This window comes from Salvelinus sp. IW2-2015, linkage group LG22 (assembly GCF_002910315.2).
Source record: "Salvelinus sp. IW2-2015 linkage group LG22, ASM291031v2, whole genome shotgun sequence".
Lineage (NCBI taxonomy): Eukaryota > Metazoa > Chordata > Actinopteri > Salmoniformes > Salmonidae > Salvelinus > Salvelinus sp. IW2-2015.
Genome location: NC_036862.1, coordinates 14910083 through 14930977, shown reverse-complemented (window position 1 = coordinate 14930977; position 20895 = coordinate 14910083). Strand labels below are relative to the sequence as shown.

Sequence of the window (20895 nt, the reverse complement as noted above, 5' to 3'; positions counted from 1 at the left end):
GTAGGAGTGCTAATCTAGGATAGGTTTTGCCTTTTGAATCATAATGAATAAGAGGAGCAACCTGATCCTAGATCAGCATACCTATTGTGAGACGCTTTATGAGTACAGGCCCAGTACTCTTGAACTATGTTAAGCCAGTGTCCTCCAAGGTAAGTTGTCAAAACAGATCTTCTCTCAGATGTAGGCTACTCAGTGGGACCGAGTCACCCTAGGAGTTCCAGGAAACAGCACTTGTTTTTACACAGTAGGAGCCATGAATGTGAAGCACAGTCACTCACATACATGGGGCATGCAAGCACAACAGCCTTTTCATTTACTGTCAATGCAGTAGCCCATCACACTGTATGTACCCCAACATTATGTGCAATTTTTTTTCTGAATGATAAGAAAACCAGTGAGAATAGCACATTCTCAAATTGTGTTCCACCACTAATAAATAAGCAATTTACGATCATTGAAATCTATAACACATKATCGCCTAAGGTACAGTAGGTGACATACAAATATTCTGCACATCTCTGACATCTACAAATCTTCTACACATATCTGACATCTTCTATTCCAGGGATAATCAACTAGATTAAGCCGCTGATTCTTTTGTTGAGCAGATGGTCGGAGGGCTGGAACCTAATTATAAATAATTTGTAGACTGCAAATTGACCGCAAGAAGCCCAAAGAGATATAATGTTTGACTAAAACAATCACTTCAAACCTTGCTTGCGTTTGTATATGATCACGTGTCTCTCTATTATGCGTGGGAATACTTGGGAACAGATTTCTTAAATTAAAATCACTTGGAGCTGATTTCCTGTTTTTACAGTCTTTTATGTCCAACAATGTAAATGATTATTTTTTTTGCTCAGAAGACTTACGGAGCAAAATAAAACCACCCCCCGTGCCAAATTCGGCACGAGGGCCGCCAGTTGGGAAAGCTGTTCTATTCTAACTATTATATTCCTCTCATACTTGTTCCAATTAATTATAGACTAATAATAGATTTACATCTAGAGACGTTTGAGATGAGAGGGGTGTTTCCTCTTGGTATCATGAAAAGGAAAGTGCCAGGAATTAGGCCACATGAAATGATAAGTGTCCCCGTTGGGTGGCGCTGGTAAACCCATGGAAATCAGGAGCGTGTAGTGCGTGACTCTCCTCTCTTGACTACAACGCCTCGACTCCAGTTCAACCGACAGTCACAGTAGCCACTCTTCCTTTCAGAATCGGTACCCGTTTAGCAGCAAAAGCTTTTCCCGTTACCTGCAATTCCCCATCCTTCCCTGGTTTTGTTTCCTTCCCCTATTTGTCACAGTGATGGCGGCGAGTGCGAAAAGAAAGCAGGAGGAGAAACACCTGAAGATGCTGAGAGAAATGACGAGTTTGCCTCCCAACAGAAAGTGCTTTGACTGCGATCAGCGCGGCCCAACCTATGCCAACATGACGGTGGGGTCTTTCGTCTGTACCTCCTGTTCTGGCATACTGTAAGTATAAATGTGATTGGATGAGTGACCTTTTCATTCCGCGTTGACAGGCCGCATTCAGGATGCTAACTACCTAGTTACTTGCTAGCTAACCGTTAGCTATAATCCATTCCTCCCCGTCTCTTTCCACTTCGAGCTGTAATTATCTTGTGGGTTGGGTGTCTGCTGTGCTAGCTATAGCTAGCTAAATAACGTTAGATATATTTCGTTAATCTGACTTTATCTAGTACAAGAATATGATAGTTCGCTAAATAACCAGATACAGTTAGCATATCTAAGCCACCAGCGAGCTTACTAGCCTAACTAGCTAGCCACATACTGTAACGGCAATTTACCAGTACAGTAGTTAGCTACAGAAGCTAACGTTAGCTGGATCAAATCAATTAACGCGTTAACCAGTTTAGTTAACTACTGTAGCTAACTCAATTGTAAACTGCTACATGTGAAGGTATCTAAGCGAGAAGCCAGACTGAGAAGGGTGTGTTTAGCGAGTTTGAGATGTGTGGACAAGATGAGTATCATTAAAAAACCTGTCACCTGCTGCAGTAGTTTTCACACTGCAACCTGGACTCAGGAGTAGATGTAACATAGTGAACGAAAATCCGGGAGACCTAACTAGTATATGTTACATTTCGTATGCAGGGCTCGCCACACTGACCTTTTTTACAAGGAGCACATGTGCGCCTAAGTTGAAAAATGTAGACGCACACAAAGAAATGTAGGTAGCCAGGGAACCAAAACAGCAGAGAAGTTGAGCCTCGTGCTTCAACGCTCTTATTTGCGTTGTTATATATATTTTTTTATTTAACTTGGCAAGTCAGTTAAGAACACATTCTTATTTACATTGACAGCCTAGGAACAGTGGGTTAACTGCCTTGTTCAGGGGCAGAACGACAGATTTTTACCTTGTCAGCTCGAGGATTCGATCTAGCAACCTTTCAGTTACTGGCCCAATGTCCACTATGTTTTTTACTTCCTGCATCTAAGTCATATCTCTGAGTCTACTTAAATAAAAATTCCACCCGAAATCCATCCTTTGGTATTTGTTTCATTAGTCCATTGTTTATATAGTCCCACACAGAAATACAGCTGGATGAGGCGTTTTGCATCATATGGGGCTAAATGTATCAATACTGGCTGTATTTTGAAGGATATATATCTTGAAAACTTGATTGCTGACATGCAAAACATTTTGGGACTATATCAACAATGGACTAGTGAAACAAATACCAAAATATAGTTTTTTTGCTGGAGATTTCTTTTAACCATAAGACCTTCTATCTTATGTAACCATAACAACGGTAACATATACTAATTTCAGTGTCCAAGATTTTAGTTTACTATGTTACGTCTAGTCTGAGAGCAGCCTGCACATGAGCCAGCTAACTTTTCTCCTCAGGTGGCTAGCTAGTTTTTTTTTTGTCTTTCACACAGCTTTTTTTTTGTCGACCACCCAGTTAGCTATCAAGCCAGGCAAAGTTGACCATATTAAAACAAGTGTCATCTACCAAGCTATGCAGTTCATAGGGGCAACTCAATTGCAAAATGGCATTTGACTATTTAACATTACAGTATTTCTGTGATGCAAGGTTGATGCTGTACTTCTGGCTTGTACTGTTGTGTAACCAAGCATCTGTATAGTTTGGGATTTGAGGATTAGTGGGGCTGAAGCTGTGCTTTTCTCATTCCTACTCGCAACAAAATAATGCAATCTCAATTAAATGTCAAATATTGTTGAGGAAATTTATTTTAAAAGATCTGGGGGGAAAATAACACCACACGGGCAGAGAAAAAAACAAGAGAATTTTCTAGATTTTTATGTGCCACTCAGCTATTTCATGTCAACCTGACCTTGTTTGTTCAGAATCTGACAATGCCTGGTGATTGCATGCATGGTAAAGAATGACCTGTTACATATCTCAAACAGAGGACGTCATTGGTGACAAGGTAAAAATCTGTCGTTCTGCCCCTGAGCAAGGCAGTTCCCCGGGCGCCGAAGACGTGGATGTCGATTATGGCAGCCCCCAGCACCTCTCTGATTCAGAGGGTTAAGTGCAGAAGACACATTTCAGTTGAATGCATTCAGTTGTACAACTGACTAGGTATCCCCTTTCCCTTTAATCATTTGCTGGTTTGCAGCTAGMTTGAAGAACATCAGGTGTCTTCAACAGCAGCATGCTTGTTTTCGCCATTGAAGGAATTCCTGCAGACATGCAAATGAGATGAAAATGACCCTAGCCCTCCCTGGTTTGCTAGCCTATAATATTCTTTAGTAGATCTATATGATGTAGTTATGCTCATCTTTTCATTATCACTTGTAGAACATCTTTACTCTAAAGTCTTTGGGGGATTTCAGTTTTCACTCTTTCTTACAGTTAGACCTGAAACCACCCATGTTGTGCTAGTCAGTACATTCAGCGATTTGTCATTATTATCAGTTTGTCTATGAGGTTTGCTGTAGCCATTCCTCCCCCTCCTTCCCAGACCACCACTGTTTGCCGAGCACTTTGTGGAGACACTTGTGTAACTTTGTTCAGAAAGAAACACAACCACATTGCCTGTTAATTCAATAAGTTGTTCATTGTAATGTCCTGATTACTTCGTCAATGCTGCCCAGTGAGACGCCAGTCGCCGGGCTTAGCTTTCCTACCCTCAATGCCTCCCTGAGGTCAACCTGTCATGGTCCATTAGCGGATAATGGTTAGCTTAATAATGTCCGAAAAGGTGAAGTGTGTGTGTCCCTCCCTGACTCTCTATTAAGTCCTTCATAGCTCCGTAAAGAGGTAGGGGAACTGAGACTGACTCAGCAGCTTCCCCGTCTGGTTTTCWGGTGCCCCTGTCTCCGTGTTGGGTTTGCCCCGTCAGAATTGTTCTCTTGCACCTCAACCCTTTTCTCTTATGACACACACTGGATCAGTTTTAGGTGTGTACTTGCATCATGAGGTCTAGCCTAAGTGCTACTATCTGGGTGGGCAGTGTTTATCATGTCTTAGTTCTGGCGGGGGAGGGGGGGTGCGCTTCAACTGTGAGAACACTGTGTGAGAATCATTTCAGATGGACAGAGTTTGGCCCTTCTCTCTCATCTCTGTAATGGTTCTGCAGGGATTCCACTGTGAATTTCCCTGTGGTGCTGTAGTATTAAACTTTGATGTGGGATAATGGAATTATTTTCTAAGCTCAGACACACAGGCTCCTCAGCTCAGACACACAGGTTCACACTGTCTCTCAGACTGTGTAATGTGAAAAAGAAGATGGTAGCCAAAACTGTAAAGTGTAGGCTACCTAGACTTACCTACCAAACGAAGGCCTATAGGCTAGCCATATCAGATATGTTATTCATATCTTGTGTAGCTAGTGGTCGATARCTTGTTCCAATGTAATAACACAGTAGCTAGGTGGTTCTTCTTTAGTAATGGCGGGATTATATTTGGTTTCCCAGCAGAACAATGACCTCATTGACCTATCCTCCTTTCTGCTGATCAGGCTATCCATTTTACTTATGCGGTGGATCTGAGTCTTGTGCAAATCTTTCTTGGCAGGACTGAGCGACTGCCATGTTGCTGAGCTAGAGAGACGTGTGGGACGCAGGGGAAAGGACTGTTTTGCTGTCTGCCTCTTGGTACTGTATGTATGCAGGAAGCCTGGTGTGATTCTAGTGTGGGGAAGTGGTGGCATGGCCCTTTGGCCCTGTTTCGCTACATCTGCAGCATGCAGGGTAGTTAAACAGGAAGTGGAAAAATGCAGGAAGTTGCGAATTGACTTCTTCTCTCTCACTTTGGTTCCCAGAAAGGGTAGAGGAGGTTAGCACTGACTGAGAGACATCAAATTACTGTGTGCGGGACAATTTCCCTGACCCAGATTAGTCTTTTTCTTGGACAACACTTTCAGTGGGGACTCTGCATTGAGCAAGAATTTTAGTCCAGGAGTAGGCTTATTCTGGGTCTAAGAAACTGCCCCATTGTGTTCTTTGAGACCCATTTGTGCTTGGCGACTTATACCGACATAAACTAATCATAGTGTTACAAGCTCCTGGTTTAGGCCTATAATTTAAGGATGTGTGTGTTTGTATTTTTGATAGGATAGCTCTTAGTGCTGCTGGCATGTCTGTCCTTCCCACACGCTGAAGAGAAATGTGAGGGAAATGTGACCAGTTTCACACCCATCCTCCTGAGCTCTGTCTCTTTATTGACCCCACCGCCCCTTCCCTTCTACAGGAACCTACCTTAAAGACCCCCCTCACTATTTCAATACTCATTCATAGGACTCTGCTGCTTGATTGTGGCAGTCTTTTACTTCTGTTGATCCTAATGCCTTTTGATTTGGTTTGAGATTAATAGTTGGTTTTTGGTCTCTTCTTCTCGCCATCGATTTGAGTCGTTAACTAGGCCAGTTAGTTAGGCTAACTCATTTGAGTTGGCAACTAGGCCAGTTAATTAGGCTAACTGATTTGAGTAGTTATTAATTAAGCTAGTTAGCTAACAGCTTGCCTACTTGTCAGGGGTTGTCTACTTGCCTACTTGTCCCCCCCCCCCCCCCCCCTGCCTCTGGCTTGTTTAATGGGTGGGGTTGGAATCTACTGTGTAAACACATTCCATATGAAGGTGGAGAGTCTTACCCCAGGAGGAACACAATGTTTGTTGTAGAGGTTTCCTTACAGTAGGAAGTTATTATAGTGACACATTGACTATAGTTCAGCGACCATAGTTCTTTTCTGACCACGTGACTTGACAGGGAAAACCTCAGACCTATTTTAATTTTTTTCTGGTCTGGTTCATTTGATTAGTAAAAACTCCAGAGCCCAACCATAGTTTATGGTGACCTGAATCAAGATGACTGACCGTTGTGTTCTTGTAAGCATTGAATGAATGCTGAACAGTGCTGACGGACACCATGTTATTATCTACAGGGTCATCTATTGGCTTTGGCTAAGAAGTGTGTGTGTCTGAGTACTACAGAGGCGTTGGCTGGTGAGGATGCTGCATAGATGGCCTCTGCTGGGATATGGATTCAGCTCTCTCTCTGTCTCCCTCTGTGTCTCTGTCTCTGTCTGTCTCATCCTGGAGGAGTCAGTATGCTAGGCGCTTCCCTGCTGGGTGTTTCCGCTCTCTCTACACATACTGTGTGAGAGTGAGAGAATAGTGTGAAAGTTTGAATACCACTGGGTATGCAAATCAACTGGGTTTCACTGTAACCGCATACACACACTCAGAGTGATTACAAAGTGTCTGAATTGTTCAATTGCGGTGTGATGCCATCCTTTTTCAGGGCTGGAGGGATTTGGAACTCTCTCCCAGTATCTGACCTACTTTCCTCCTCATGAGACTGAACTGATCATTCACATGCCCCCCCCCCTCCCCCCACACACACACACACACACACACACACACAGTCAAACACTCACTTCACCCTCATGGTTGGCTAACTGGCCAGTCTTAACTAGAGGTTGAAAAGTCAAATGTTCCCTGCACTTGTAACCACAACTGCATTGTCGGGTGTGCTGTACTTTGTGCCAGCATGAACACGGTCGGAATGATGCTTCTGACAGGCTGAATAGAATGCATGTATTGGTCTGGGTCGCATTCATTAGTGCACTTCACACCGTAGCAAAATGCTTTGCAGCGGAAAACAAGCATTTCTCAAGTTCAAGCTAGTTCCTCCCCGTTTTGGTCCGTTATCTTTCGTTTGGTGTGTGGTGTGTAACACAGGTTGACTGTAATCTCAGTGTGAGACCTTGATGTGTCAGTCATTCTATTTGTGACAGAAAGTGGATACACCCCAAAGCCCAATAGTAGATCTGAATATACAACTACCCCTGTAATTGGGCACTCTGACTGTGGCTCCAGTCAGTCAGTTGATTTAGTAGTGTTGTATAGAACGGAAGATGGAAGGTGATGGATGGGTGATCCATAGTCATACAATGAGCTGCTCTACCATTTGGGTGGCACTCATCCCTAATTTCAACAGAGGGCTAAAGGCAAGAGCAGTGAATAATTGAAGAACAGCCCTAGTCTAGTCTTACACAGCGTTGCTCTCTCCCTCCCCAGTTCTCTATAGCTTTTAGATCTCTTAGGTCTCCATGGAGACTGTTTAGGCAAAGTGTGTGTGAGGACCACCATTCGCAGATTTCTTTTAACGTAAAATATCTTGGCTGTCAAATTTTGTCCATTTTAGCAGTGAATGTAAACAGGCCTATTATTATAAACAATTTGCATTGTGAAAGTAATGTCAAATTGTGTATTATATCATTAATACTCCAAACTGTCACTATTTATAAAAAATATATATATTTATGAATGAATGAATGAAACATTACAAAAATTGCGGACCACCTGCAGTACCCCGGACCACAGGTTGAAAACCAGTGGTCGAGAGCAAATGTTAACGAGACAAATCTTACTAACAAGTGCTGAGGCTCAGGTGACCTGAGTGACACAGGGTATAGTTTCACCTGTTCCTCAGACTTTTTTTTTTCTCCCCTTCTTGAAATGGCACGCACACCGGAGCAGAGCCGTGCACAGGAAATGGAGGCAGGAAACCGGCCCGCCTGATGGCTCGGGCTCACTCACACATCACAAGGAGACTCGAGCACATACTCTAAAAGCTCACACACTTTCATCAAACACACACACACACACACACACACACACCTAGGCTAACACTAACTGCCTTCAAGTGTAACGGAGCTAGGTGGCTCAACGAGCATTGCATCTCTCCCCCTCCTCTCTAGTGATGTGTCTGTTGTCCCAGATTCTGCAGTAATAAGCCCAGCAGAACTCCGCACGTTCCTAATTAATCGCGCCAGTCTGAGGAGCTGTCAGTACAGGGATCTGAATCTTATGATCCTATCTAATGGGAGTGCTCTTAATCTGTGATGCTTTACAATTAAATTAACCCCCTTCCTGCTTTCTCTCCCCTCTTTCCCGCTCTCTGCTGTTCCCTCCTCTCCCTCCCCTCTCCCATCTTCCTGTTCTTTCATTTCTCCTCCCCTTTCCCATCTTCCCCCCTCATTCTTCTCTTCTCTCCTCCCTCTCCTGTCCTTAGGCGAGGGCTGAACCCACCCCACAGAGTGAAGTCCATCTCCATGACGACCTTCACGCAACAGGAAATCGAGTTCCTCCAGAAACACGGCAATGAGGTAGGGCCAAACATTGTGACCGGGCCCCACAGACCTCCCAGGGCTGTTGTCAACATGGCTGATGTCTGCCTGGGTCATATTCACTAGGAACCAAAGGGAAGCAAACAGGCCAAAATGAAATGCTAGTTTTTGTTGTCCAGCTCTTCCAGTTCTTAGCACCCCGATGGAGACTAGAATGCAGAAACACATAGGTTTATAATGATAAAGAAGTGTTTTTCAAGCCTGGTCCCAGATCTGTTTATGCTCTCTTGCTGACTTCTATGCTCATTGTGATGGCCAGGCACACAAACAGATCTGGGACCCGCCTAGTAGCCTATGTTTCTATTCAACTTCCATTGTCCTCCAAGCTAGGCCACCTTTCGTATGTCCCCACCTCTTTTATTATTATTTTTTTTTTTTTCTTCTTCCGTTTAACCTTTATTTGACTTGGCAAGTCAGTTCTTATTTACAATGATGGCCAAACCCGGACGATGCTGGGCCAATTGTGCGCCACCCTATGGGACTCCCAATCATGGTCGGATGTGATACAGCCTGGATTTGAACCAGGGARTGTAGTGATGCCTCTTGCACTGAGATGCAGTGCCTTAGACCGCTGCGCCACTCAGGAGCTCTTAATCTATCAGTCTAAGGAGGGCTGGCAGGCTGACGCCTTGTCCTCAATGCCCTGAGACTTACTCTAACCCCAGATCATGGAATTCCATACGTTGTGTTCCACAATCCTATATGGCCGGCCTCACCCTTTCCCCCTTTTGGTTTTGGGTGTCATTCCGCAGATATTTCCTCTAATCCTGTAAAGTGTGATTTGTGTGTTCGCTGAGAATAGCGTGGTGGCGTGCTGACCGGGTGGCCACGGCACAACAGACACAGAGCAGCTCTTTCAGGAGATGGTGTTCTGATGCTCACTCATGCATTCCATGTGTCTGGTTATTTATTTAGTTGGCCCTGACACACACACACACACACACACACACACACACTTTAATCTGCCAAGGATTCCGAATTGGAGTAATGCGCTTCTGCGAGATGATGTGGTAGTGAATTGAGCCTGTGCTTGTCCTTGTTGCTGTTCTGCAGGCTATGTATGTCAGGTGTTTAATGTGAGAAGAATATTTTAGGCCTATTGGAAACATTGACACAAGCCTTGGAGGACATGCATTATATTCAGCCTTGACTTTACTTTCTGCTGCTGTCTGTCCTCTTGTTATAAATAGTTTGTGTTTCTCGGTCTCTCCCTCGGTCTCTCTCTRGGTCTCTCTCTCTGTTTCAGTATGTATTTGGTTGTTTGTCTGCGTCTAATTGTAAAATGCTAGATATCCATGTCTGTGTAACATCTCTTATCCCTTGGCAAGTTGGCTGTAGATCGCTCCATTTCCGGGCTCCCAAGAGACACCCTGGAATGACCCTGAGTGTGCTACATTCTGCTGCTGCTGTCTTGGCCTGGAGGTGTTGGAAGGGTTTTCTCTCTCTCTTTCATGTTTGTCTTTTTCCTCTAAAGGTGATGAACCACATCTTCTGATTTGGATGTGACTTTTTATTCGCCTTTCATTTTTCACCAAACATGTTTTTCTGCTCTCTCTGTCCGTCCCCTCTCTCGTCTGTCTTCTCTAGTCATGCAAACAGATATGGCTGGGGCTTTACGACGACAGAACTGCCTCCATACCGGACTTCAGGGAACCCCAGAAAGTCAAGGAGTTCCTTCAGGAGAAATACGAGAAGAAGAGATGGTGAGAGGCTGCTGTAGAGTCCATAGAGCTCTGGTCAGAAGGAGCAGCAAGGCACTTTGGAGCAGTAACAACCCAGATGTATTTGGTGGATGATATCTAGGTCACTGTATGCGTTAGTTGGAATCCAAAAGGAAAGTCTAATATTTACACATAACCGTCATACCAGTCAGCATAGCGGGACAAGAAAGCAAGGAAGAGGGTGGCGGAAAAAGCGAGCCAGAACGACGGTATCCGTTGCTATGGTGATATCAGTAAACAAACAGTGCGAATCAACATCCGGTAGGAAACACCGCGACGGCAAAAGTTGGAACTATTTTAACTCTGACGGCAAGTCCCGTTTACCGTGGCGGCTGTCGGCATTTACAGTCATGCTATCATTGAAAACTTGCTCTGAGATGCTGGGTTATAGGAGTCCATTTCAATTAATGCCTGTGTTGCTGTGTAACCAATTGAACATGGTTGTTGTTGTGATTTAGGTTTGTTCCCCCGGAGCAGGCCAAAGTGGTGGCTTCTGTCCATGCCTCCATCTCCGGCTCGTCAGCCAGCAGCACCAGCAGCACCCCCGAGGTCCGACCCCTCAAAACACTGCTGGGGGAGTCGGCCCCCACCTTGCACCTCAACAAGCACACGCCCAGTCAAGTAAGACACACACTGGTTACTCAGCTGGCTGATAACAAGCCGTACAACGTTTTCCCGTACCTGAAGTAGGGCCCAGGGAGTTTTTCCTGGAAAGATCATGTGTTCAGGAAACCCTCCTGGCTCTAGTAGGCAAAACATTTATTTTTTTAGTTGCTTTCGACAAGATGGCCTGTGTGAAGTGTGGATATCCAGGTGAACTATTTCTGCATGGTTGAAGTGTCCGTCTCTGAGTTAACTGGGTCATATTTAGCACGAAATGGAGTGAAACAGGGAGGTTCCATCCAAACTTCTGTCCAATAAGAAACGCCCATTTTTGTTTTCTGTTGCAAAGCGTTTTCCTACGGCATGCCCCAATGAACACAGCCCTGTTGTCTCTCTAGTCTCCGGTGGGGAGTCGTGCGGCCCAGGCCCTCCAGCTGAGCCAGCAGCAGCAGTTCCACGACAAGAAGTTTGACCTCCTCAGCGACCTGGGCGGAGACATCTTCGCCGCTCCGCCCCACTCGCAGACTGCAGCAGGCTCGGCGGCCAACTTTGCCAACTTTGCACATTTCAACAGTCAGCCAGGTAAGGAGGAGTGGCACGAGCTGCATCGGTCCCTGGAGCGGTCACTACACCTTGTCATAAAAACCCAGTGGTTACATCTACTGCTTAGTGCTTAGACTTCGTTGGTCAATGATACTTCTACTCAATGATACACTCGTACTTATGGAATTAGAAAAAGGTCAATTTCCTGAAGAGTATTTTGGGTGTTTGCTTCAGCTTTCCAAAAGTCTGTTTTATGGTAGTGGAAGAGACTTTAGAGGCATTTCAATTTTCATTCATTTCAAGGGTATTGACCTTCACTTTTTCTTACCACACTTTGTTTGTATCGTGAGATGAAAAACATACACATACGAACAACAACTTGCACACAAACAACGACTACATCTCCTCTGCCCAGACCCGCATGTTCACACCCCCATCCCTAGTGCCTGCATTATGGTTTGCCACATGGCCTTAAATTGTACCAATCTGTTTTTCTCGGTTGCCCAGGCTATTTCAATAATAAATCATTCGATTTTTCCATTGTTAATGATGGCGGATTGGTTGATTTTTAAGTTCTTGCAGGAAGATACTGATGTCTCTGTGCCAACTGTGCCCAGTTCTTGCTGGGTGTTGAAGTTAAATTGTGAACCATTTATAATCTTTGATAGCAGAGGCAAGTCAGACATCTAGTCTTGAGGTGGTGGCTGAGTTCCAAGTCAACATTGGTGCCTGTCAACCTAGCATTCACCATTCTACTGAAGTTGCTCTTTTCAACTGTGATATCACATTTGAATCACACAGAATCACACAGAATTCTCATGAATAGAAGCACCATGGCAAAGAAATAAAATGGGGTTTCAAATAAACACTGTTACTCTTACCAACCAAACATTCTACATTAAAGCATTCTATAGAGACCCTATTAAATAACTAATTCTATTCATTCTACCAACTTTGCTTTGGTTTATTTATTATTTGTAATATTCAGAATTGCCATGACGATGAGAGCGTGGAATCAATGGATGTACTGTGTGCTTCATTTAAAATATGTTTTACATTGAACCAGGACAGTGGCACACACACACACACTAGAAGGGAACATGAGCTTAGGTCAGGGCAGTGCTCTATAGGAGAAAGTGAACCTGTCATCATCACATCCATTTTTGGATGGTCATTGTCATCTGGTGCCAGTCTGTCATTAGCCATCTAGTTTAGTTCCATATCTCTCAATGTGTCATTTCTGTCCAAATGGCACACTATTCCCTAAAGCAATAGAGTGCCATTTGGGTTACTGCCTGTGTCATGTGATCATTAATCGTCTCATTCATTGAGTCCTGTTTTGTTTGTCCTTTTTGATTTTATGTGTGTCTGACCCTGGTACAAACCTCCAGCTGCTCAGAACGCAAACGCAGATTTTGCTAACTTTGATGCGTTTGGGAGCGCGGGTCCATCGGGTGCTGTCCCCTCGGCACCCCAAGCCCCCTTCCAGACCTCACATACAGGTAGAGCATGCTCCATTCACCTCTCATGGCCAGTCTATCTCACACACGCTCACATTTTCACACAGGTCACTGTTAGGCACTCTTTCTCCTTTCCCAGAGGCTCTGTCTTTCTGTCGCTGTGTGTCTCTCTCTCTGTGTCTGTTTCTGTGTTACACACTCACATCAGTTCACTCCTACTTGTCATGTGTTTGTGTCCATTTTGTCTGTGTTGTAGTTAGCATTAATGACAACAATTCACTCTCATTGGCTCTGTATTTGCTAGCTGGCTGCTCAAGGCACACACACTCACTGGCTAGTTTCCCCAAGGGAATTAGTTTTGAATGTACCACACCGCCCTCTGCTGGACACTGTCTGCAGATGACCTCTTGACTTCTATGCAGTGGTGGATGGGAAAGCACTGCTCTCTGGGTGCATCGCAGCACTCTACAGTGGCGTCCTCTCCTTGTCTCCTTTCCATCATCCGCACTGATCTGAAAGAATCTGCTTTCACCTATCCTATATGTTTTCAGATCTGTGCAGAGCGCAGATGAGGAAACCACTTTAGACTATGGAGATGCACCCCTTTCTCTCAAAGGCTCCTCCTTCTCTCATTCACAATGATCACCACACTGCCTGGCTTCTGCTTTCACACTGACTCCATTCGCTCTGTTATGATTTGGTTTTTCTTTTGGGTGACGTTCACACTTTCCCCCCCTTTTTGGTTTATATTTCTTTCTCTTTTTTTTCACCCTGTTTCTCTGGTACTCATCCCCCCCCCCGCCCCCATCCTGTTTTGGCTGCCAGCGTTCATGTCCCTCTCATCCAGCCGCAGTGTGGGTGAGTTTGCCACCGCTGGCACTGCTCTACCTCACCCGGGTGCAGGTGCTCACAGTAAGTTCTCTCCCTCACTGTGCTCAGCCTCTAAATAACACCGTACTCCACTCTCTGTCTGTCTGGTAGGCTCTAGGGGTTTTCCCATATCAATGCCTATGGTTGTTCCTATTGATGAGTGTGTCTGTGCCTGTCTGTGGATGCATGTGTTGTATGCTCTTCATTGTTTGCTGACCTGTTCATATCCAGAAATACAGGGCCACTGCTGCAAAATAACATGATGTCATGCAGTCTAAACTGCAGCCAACTATTGAAAGAAAATATGGGTAACTTTTACCTCCATCTGGAACTCTTATCCTGCAGAAAATCGTCTTAAGAATGATTTGAGATTATTAACAAAAATTCGAAAGAGATTTCTCCACCTGTGTATTGTACTAAGATCTTGTAACAGTGTAGGTGATTCAGTAAATTCACTGTAGGTGTGTTCATTTGTTAAGACAGGAGAGTAGACAGGATTTCTTATTCCATAGCAACAGTCAGGTTCCACCCTCAAACCACTRCCCGTGAAGTGATGATGCTTCAACTCTCACGCCGTTTCCTCAGACTGTGACCTAACCTTAGTCTCTGTGCCAAACTAACCCTCAGTGTAAGACGATTGGTAAGAAAGACACCAATCTTCCTACAAACACACTTGAAGCCACTGTGTGACTCTTGCGACAGTCAGACTAAGGCGCATGACTGCCGTTGGGCTCATTTCAAGTCTGCCACCGTTGACCCCATTTAGATCTGACTGTTATACTTCCTCAACAGTATAATGCAGATCCTCTCCATTGATTTCAGGTCAGATGAAGCACGGCGCTGTTGTAAATGACAGATGACACTGCTGTACTCTGTAGATGCTGCCTGCATCCAGTAACACAGTGTTCAATTCAGCCTCCCAGATTTACACTGCACAGTCAGGAACACACACACACACACACACCCAGGTCCCTCTTGTTTGACTACTTTCTGTCATCACTCTCGCAGGTAGCACGGCCTTTGGGGCCTAGTTAACGCTAGCAAGTTAACGCTAGCTATTTAGCTAATTTTGACCACTTCCCCAAKTCCTGTAGTGTCGAGTTTGGATGKTTCAGTTCCTCCCTCCAGAGCCAGAGTAACTCCTCCTCRGCAGGAACACCCAATGGGCCGGTAGACAGAGACACTACTAGCGTCCCCGCCGATAGAGACGCAGCTCTGGCTGACCTGGATACCATCTTTAGCTCTGACAAAAKGGAGCAAGGTTAACCTGTCCCTGCTGCGAGCCAGCCCCCACTCTGTTTGGCAGATGTGTCGAGTAGAGTGAGATGGCTATCGGGTTGGGGACGATGAGCTCATGCATGGTGTAGAATAGGTAATGTCCGGGTCCCATCGTTTCTGAACCAGCAGGGACAGTGGGTCCTCATTTAAAGGTTGCGTCATACCACATCACAGCTTGCGGGGTGCTGCAGAATGGGTTGCATGACGTCATAGTATTTTACTGTCAGCCAATGTTGACATTGACCACCAGAGGGCATCTTTTTGACGTTTGTTGGTGCTTGCTTACTTTTCGAAAAATAATAGACATTTTGATTGCTTTACCGTATGCGAAAGAGCATATTCCAAGGTTTTTAATTAACCTAGTTTTGCCAAACAACACAATGTTTTACAGATGGTCTCCCTTTCAAAATATGTTTTATCTAGAATAACCACAGCTCCATGCCTGCTGATGAAAATCAGCAAATACTCATTTGGAGAAATATCCTTTCTATTGTATTCTCTTATATTTCATCATATTCATATTGTAAAGGGCTGGGGAATATAAGCATGTGATGTTTGCTAAATGAACAAGTTAATTTAATTGACATGGCGCCTCCATAGCCTCAGCTATTATAGCACAGATAAATGCATATTCAAACACTATTCTGTTCTTTTGAAATTGTCTTAGTAGCATGTTTTTTTATGACCTCCCTAAACAAAATATGAATATATTTATTTGTGATTGTGGATATTACATAGATTTATTAGACTGGWGGCTATTGGTAGGCTACTCATCGAGTCCCGGCTATTCTACTGTTAATATGCATACGGTGAAGCAGACCTTCATGGCGCTTTGTGGATGAAAGGCTCAGGAAAGTTTGAGTCAGTTATGATATTTATCCCAATGTAGGCCTACTGGTAGAGGGTCAGGTCTCCTTTGTGTGGGCATGTGTTGTTGCTCTCGCTGCCGTGTGTAGGAGACGGATGGAGCTTCTACAGTACCCTCCTGGCCTCCTGTGTTGTGAACCAGTCTGTGTGTTTTCAGGAGGTAGTGTCCCGAGCGGGGTTCCGGGCTCTCTCCCCCCGGGGGTGTCGGCAGGACTGCGTCACCCCCAGAGTCAGCTGACGGGTACGTCGGCGGCAGACCGCTACGCCGCGCTGGCCGAGCTAGACAATGTGTTCGGCTCTTCGGCCCCCGCCACCAGCGTCTACAACACCGTCAGCACTTCACAAGGGTACGAGAACACACCATCAGATGAATTCACCCTTTTTCCATTACCCTCTAGTCTATGCCTTGAGGTCTTTCTGTCTGTCTCATATTGACATCTTTGTAAATATATAAATCAACTTTCTTGTTATCAACAAYTAGGTCTGTCTTTCAAAATGATACTCAGCCCTCTCACCTCAAATCGCACCCTWTTCTCTAAAAGTGCACTACTTTTAGCACTACTGCTAGGGACCATGGAGGTGTAATGGGCTGTCACTTGGGATACAGCCTCTGTCATGCTGAGTCCATGGGTTCACTCTAATGCCGTTGTTGTGTCCCAGGGGGATGTTTGGCCCTGTGACAGGAGTCTCGTCAGCCCAGGCACAGCAATGCATGTCCAGCATGCCCCAGGGTTTTGGAGGTGAGTGACATCACTCCATGTGTGTGTTTCCATCCCTACCCTTTCCCCTATCAGTGTGCGCTACACTAGTTCACTCGCCTCTTGGGTTTAAAAACCATTGGGTAGGTGTAAGCATGGAAGTTTTCTTCATATTTCACTCACTGTCTTGCGTCTATTACTTTTCAGTCCATGAGGGCGAGTGAATGAGTGCACACTTCGGGGAGAATGGGGTGGATTAGAATGGGACCACAACCCATTTCTCCAGAGCTGAAGTAGACACTTAGCTACTCAGAGATGAACTAATAGGAGTTAGATGTCTTCTCTTCCCTTCTGCCAGGTCTGTCAACAAACCCTTTTGCTGCTGCAGCGGTTGCCCCGGCGACAGCCACCACCAACCCCTTCCAGAGCAATGGGAGAGCAGCGGCCGTGGCGGCAGCAGGTGGGGACACGCCACGGAAGTCTTGCATACCCAATGTACTTGAAACTAAAGCCATAGGCTGTGTCCGAAATCATTTTTCTTACTATTTACAAAAAATTCTATACTATGTACTGTTTAGATAGAACATACTGTTCACTAAAAATGTATGCAGTAAGCAACGAATATCAACATACGAGACACGCATACTGAGAAGGCGTCATGTAATGCGCAATTGGGTTGTTCCCCGCCATTCGTACATCACGTCTGATTATGTGGTAGTCTGAAAAGACAAGTATCTTCCTCAATAGCATGCAGCGAGTTCGTACTAGATGAAAAGCCGAAATGAGTATGACGTCCTGGAATTGAACGCTTTCAAAATGTTCTAAATATCACATACTCTAAAATATTTTATTTTGCTCATACCCAATCAACATACTATTTAGAACGCAAGTACGGGTATTCGGACGTGGCCACTGAGTTAGATAAGAGGGCGCACCCAAAGCCTCATGGGCAGCCCCATTGCAAAGATACTAGATGAGCTCTGACGTACATCTCTATGACTAAAGCTGATCTAACTATCAGTGGTTAGTGGCCGTTTTGAGGTAGTGCAGAACAAAGTCATGCTAAAATCTCCCAAATTAACTGAGGCAGGTGATCATGTAAAAGCTTCTCTGTCGCAAAATTCAAGGAATAGCCTAGTAATCAACCGAAATCTCACAAGTCCATATTCTTAGATTACTTTTACAGAGGATGACTGTGACTGCCTGAAACCCTGTGAGAGGACTCGTGGTCATGGTCATCAGAGGTCATAATGAGGTTATGAACCAGATGCCGTCACTTCATCGCTCAGCTAATTGTATTCATCTCTAAGTCGATTGCCGTTGGCTCGGCTGCTACAAGATGGCYGAATTATTCACTAACAATTGTCTGAAGCTAAATGAGGATTTAGTCCAAGTAGTAACAGTCTTACATAGAGTAAATCGGAGAGACACTGATTGGTGACTGAGTGTTTCTGTAAAGAGAGTGTGTAAGTGCAAATGATAATGGCTCTGTCTGATTGCTCTCGTGATGCTGGACAGGCCTGTTTGGGGCTCTGCATGGGCAGGGTTACCCTCCAGCCCACTTTGGTAGGTCCCCTCCTCCTCTTCCAGCTCACTCCTTCTCTCCTTCCTTCCCTTCCTCCACTCTGCCTCCCTGTGTCTTGGCTCTGGCAGTGCTTCCTAGAGCTCCCCAGAGCGTCCTGTGACTGTCTCGCCGACTGTGCATGTGTTGTGTGCCCTGACCCCAGTGCTGCTTCTACTGTATCTGTGAGTGTGGGGGTCCTGATGCCTCAGCTGCCCTCACCAATCCCCCCTCTGCCCTCACTGATGCTCCCAGACTGTAGTAATGTGGCATCGCTGATTACCCCATCTCGCCCCTTGCTGGCCTAGAGAAATAGCCTAACTAACAGTCGTAGCTTTTCAGACTATAGCTGTTGGCAGTGTGTATGTCCTCCAGCTGAGCTCTGAGGTTATAAACTGGTGTTGAAAGGACATCAAACTGCCAGAACCATTTAAGAGTATCCTTTAACTGCACAACCATCTTGACTGTAATCTTATTGTTTTTCAACCTCCTGGATTCTGTACACTGCCTTTGCTAAGAGTGCATATACCCTGAGTGCTTTAGCATCTACCACACAGCTACAGTACTGTCTAATTTAATGCTGGTTATGTTATGGATAGAGCTAGTCTCTGTAGGTGTTTTGTTGTTGCTGTGTTTGTTTCTGTGTTTAACTGTAAACTGCTCAGTAAAGGTGTTTTAGTTCAGCTTGTGTGCCAATGTTAACCTGGCGTCAGGTGTGATTATAGCTTGACGAGGTAGGTAGGGGGGGTGTGTGTGTGTGTGCGCGCGCAGATGTTTTGTAGTCTGCGTTAGCACTTAGCAGTAATCGTGTAGCACAAGCTCTGTGTAACTGATGTGATATTGTGTAGATTGTGAGTGTCCTCTCCTCTCCCGCCTATCTTGCAGCCACGTTTGGCACAGGGTCCATGAGCATGCCAGCCGGATTCAGGACCGCTGCTACCTACAACCTCCCCACCAGCTTCAGTGGGACCTTCCAACCTCCCTTCCCAGGCCAGGCCCCCTTCCCCCAGCCTCTGGCATATCCCCAGCAACCCAACGGTGTGTGTGTGTGGGTGTTTGCATGGGTGCATGTGTGCTTTGCATGAATTTGTGTAGTGTACCCTTTTCATTTAAACCTTGATTATTCAACTCTTTCTCTGGTCTACCAGGAGTGGGGTTTTCAGCCTATGGACAGGCCAAGGCTGTGGTGACCCCCTTTGGACAGGCGATGGCCGCACCAGGGGTCTCTAGTAACCCCTTCTTGGTGAGTGGGACCATCAGGTGGTTTTCAACCAAATGTCCAGACTTGTCAGTTTCACTAGTGGTGATTTAATGGCTCTCCTTCCCTCTCTCTCTCTCTCTCTCTCTCTCTCTCTCTCTTTGTCGTCCTTCCAGGCCGGCGCCCCTTCAGGACACTACCCCTCAGGAAGCTCTTCAACAAATCCTTTCTTATAGCGCTGCTCCACCCAAACTTCCACCACTAGGGTGTTGTCAACTGGCGTGCTCCGCTCTCACCTCTTGCACTGTTTTTGTTTTACAAGACGCTTTAAAAAGACAGACACTGTTTCTAAAACTGGTATTTTGTATTATGTTTTAAGAACAATGATAACAACAAAGTGATGTAACTGACACCGTCCATGACAACAAAAATCAAAACAAGGTAAAGGTGTGTGGAGGGAGGGGTTGTTAGGGGCGACAGGAAGCCTAGCGGTTAAGAGCGTTGGGCCAGTAACCGAAAGGTTGCTGAATCGGTGAAAAATCTGTCGATGTGCCCTTGAGCAAGGCACTTAACCCTAATTGCTCCTCCTGTAAGTTGCTCTGGGTAAGAGTGTACGCTAAATTACTTAAATGTAAATGTGTTAAAGGGATGGGGTCTCCTCTCATCCTCTATCTAACCTGTGAACTGGCCCGGACTCAGCTGAGGCATATGTATATTCAAACTGGCTGATACTAAGTTATTGCAAAATATTCCCATTCATTACGCTGGAATTTTGTAAATATTTTTTTCTTAGTGGAAATTAGCTCTGTGCATATCAGTATTTGTACATTTAACACAAGTTTAAGGGCAGAAATGTTATTTGGGAAAGCTGAGAAGACTACTTGGAGTTGCTTTATTTGTAAAGAGGAACCAAAAGGGGTTTGTGCAGCGTGATAWCGGTAGGACTATTTTTACAGAGAAAAAAAGAACATGCATTTCATCATTTATTAAATGAAAGGGGGAGGTGTCTCCTCTTCTGTGATTGGCCCCAAGGGCAGAGGCTCCACCTGGAAGGGAATTGGCTCTCACCTATGCTCTGACCTGTCCTGCTGTCCGGGTGGTTTACCACAATATAGACTGAAGACCACTGACTTTGGGTGTTAAAGAGATTTAAGTTAATGTGTGTGTGTGTGTGTGTATATATATATATATATATGTGTATATATATATATATATATGTGTATATATATATGTATGTATATATATGTATTAAAATGAATTTTAACTAAAAAGAATGACCAAACCATGCCTTTGTATTGCTGCACTGTACATCTCCATTTTCATATTTAAATATTTTGTGTGTGTGTGTATATATAGATGATGTTGCAGTCTGAATGTGGAGATCTTGCTCAGGAGTATGGCTTCTGGAATAAACCATAGACTGTGTAAAAAATATCAACCAAACAGACTGGAATGTCATCGG

General features: G+C 44.9%; 1 protein-coding gene across 5 annotated transcripts; it reads left to right on the top strand.

Annotated features, from left to right (window-relative positions):
- The first annotated feature begins 1110 nt into the window (after positions 1-1110).
- On the top strand, positions 1111-20867 carry LOC111949614 (arf-GAP domain and FG repeat-containing protein 1). Of its 5 annotated transcripts, none has more exons than XM_023966931.2 (13): positions 1111-1478; positions 8520-8613; positions 10222-10337; positions 10814-10976; positions 11357-11540; positions 12893-13003; positions 13787-13873; positions 16134-16323; positions 16637-16716; positions 17033-17134; positions 19121-19273; positions 19384-19478; positions 19610-20867. In XM_023966931.2, exons 1-13 carry the CDS (start codon positions 1312-1314, stop codon positions 19667-19669), a joined length of 1602 nt encoding a protein of 533 aa, XP_023822699.1. In that variant the 5' UTR covers positions 1111-1311; the 3' UTR covers positions 19670-20867. The 5 variants fall into 5 exon arrangements, with proteins under 5 accessions (XP_023822699.1, XP_023822698.1, XP_023822701.1 ...); XM_023966930.2 differs by having other exon boundaries at positions 17009-17134; XM_023966933.2 differs by lacking the exon at positions 12893-13003 and having other exon boundaries at positions 17009-17134.
- The last annotated feature ends 28 nt before the right edge of the window (positions 20868-20895 follow it).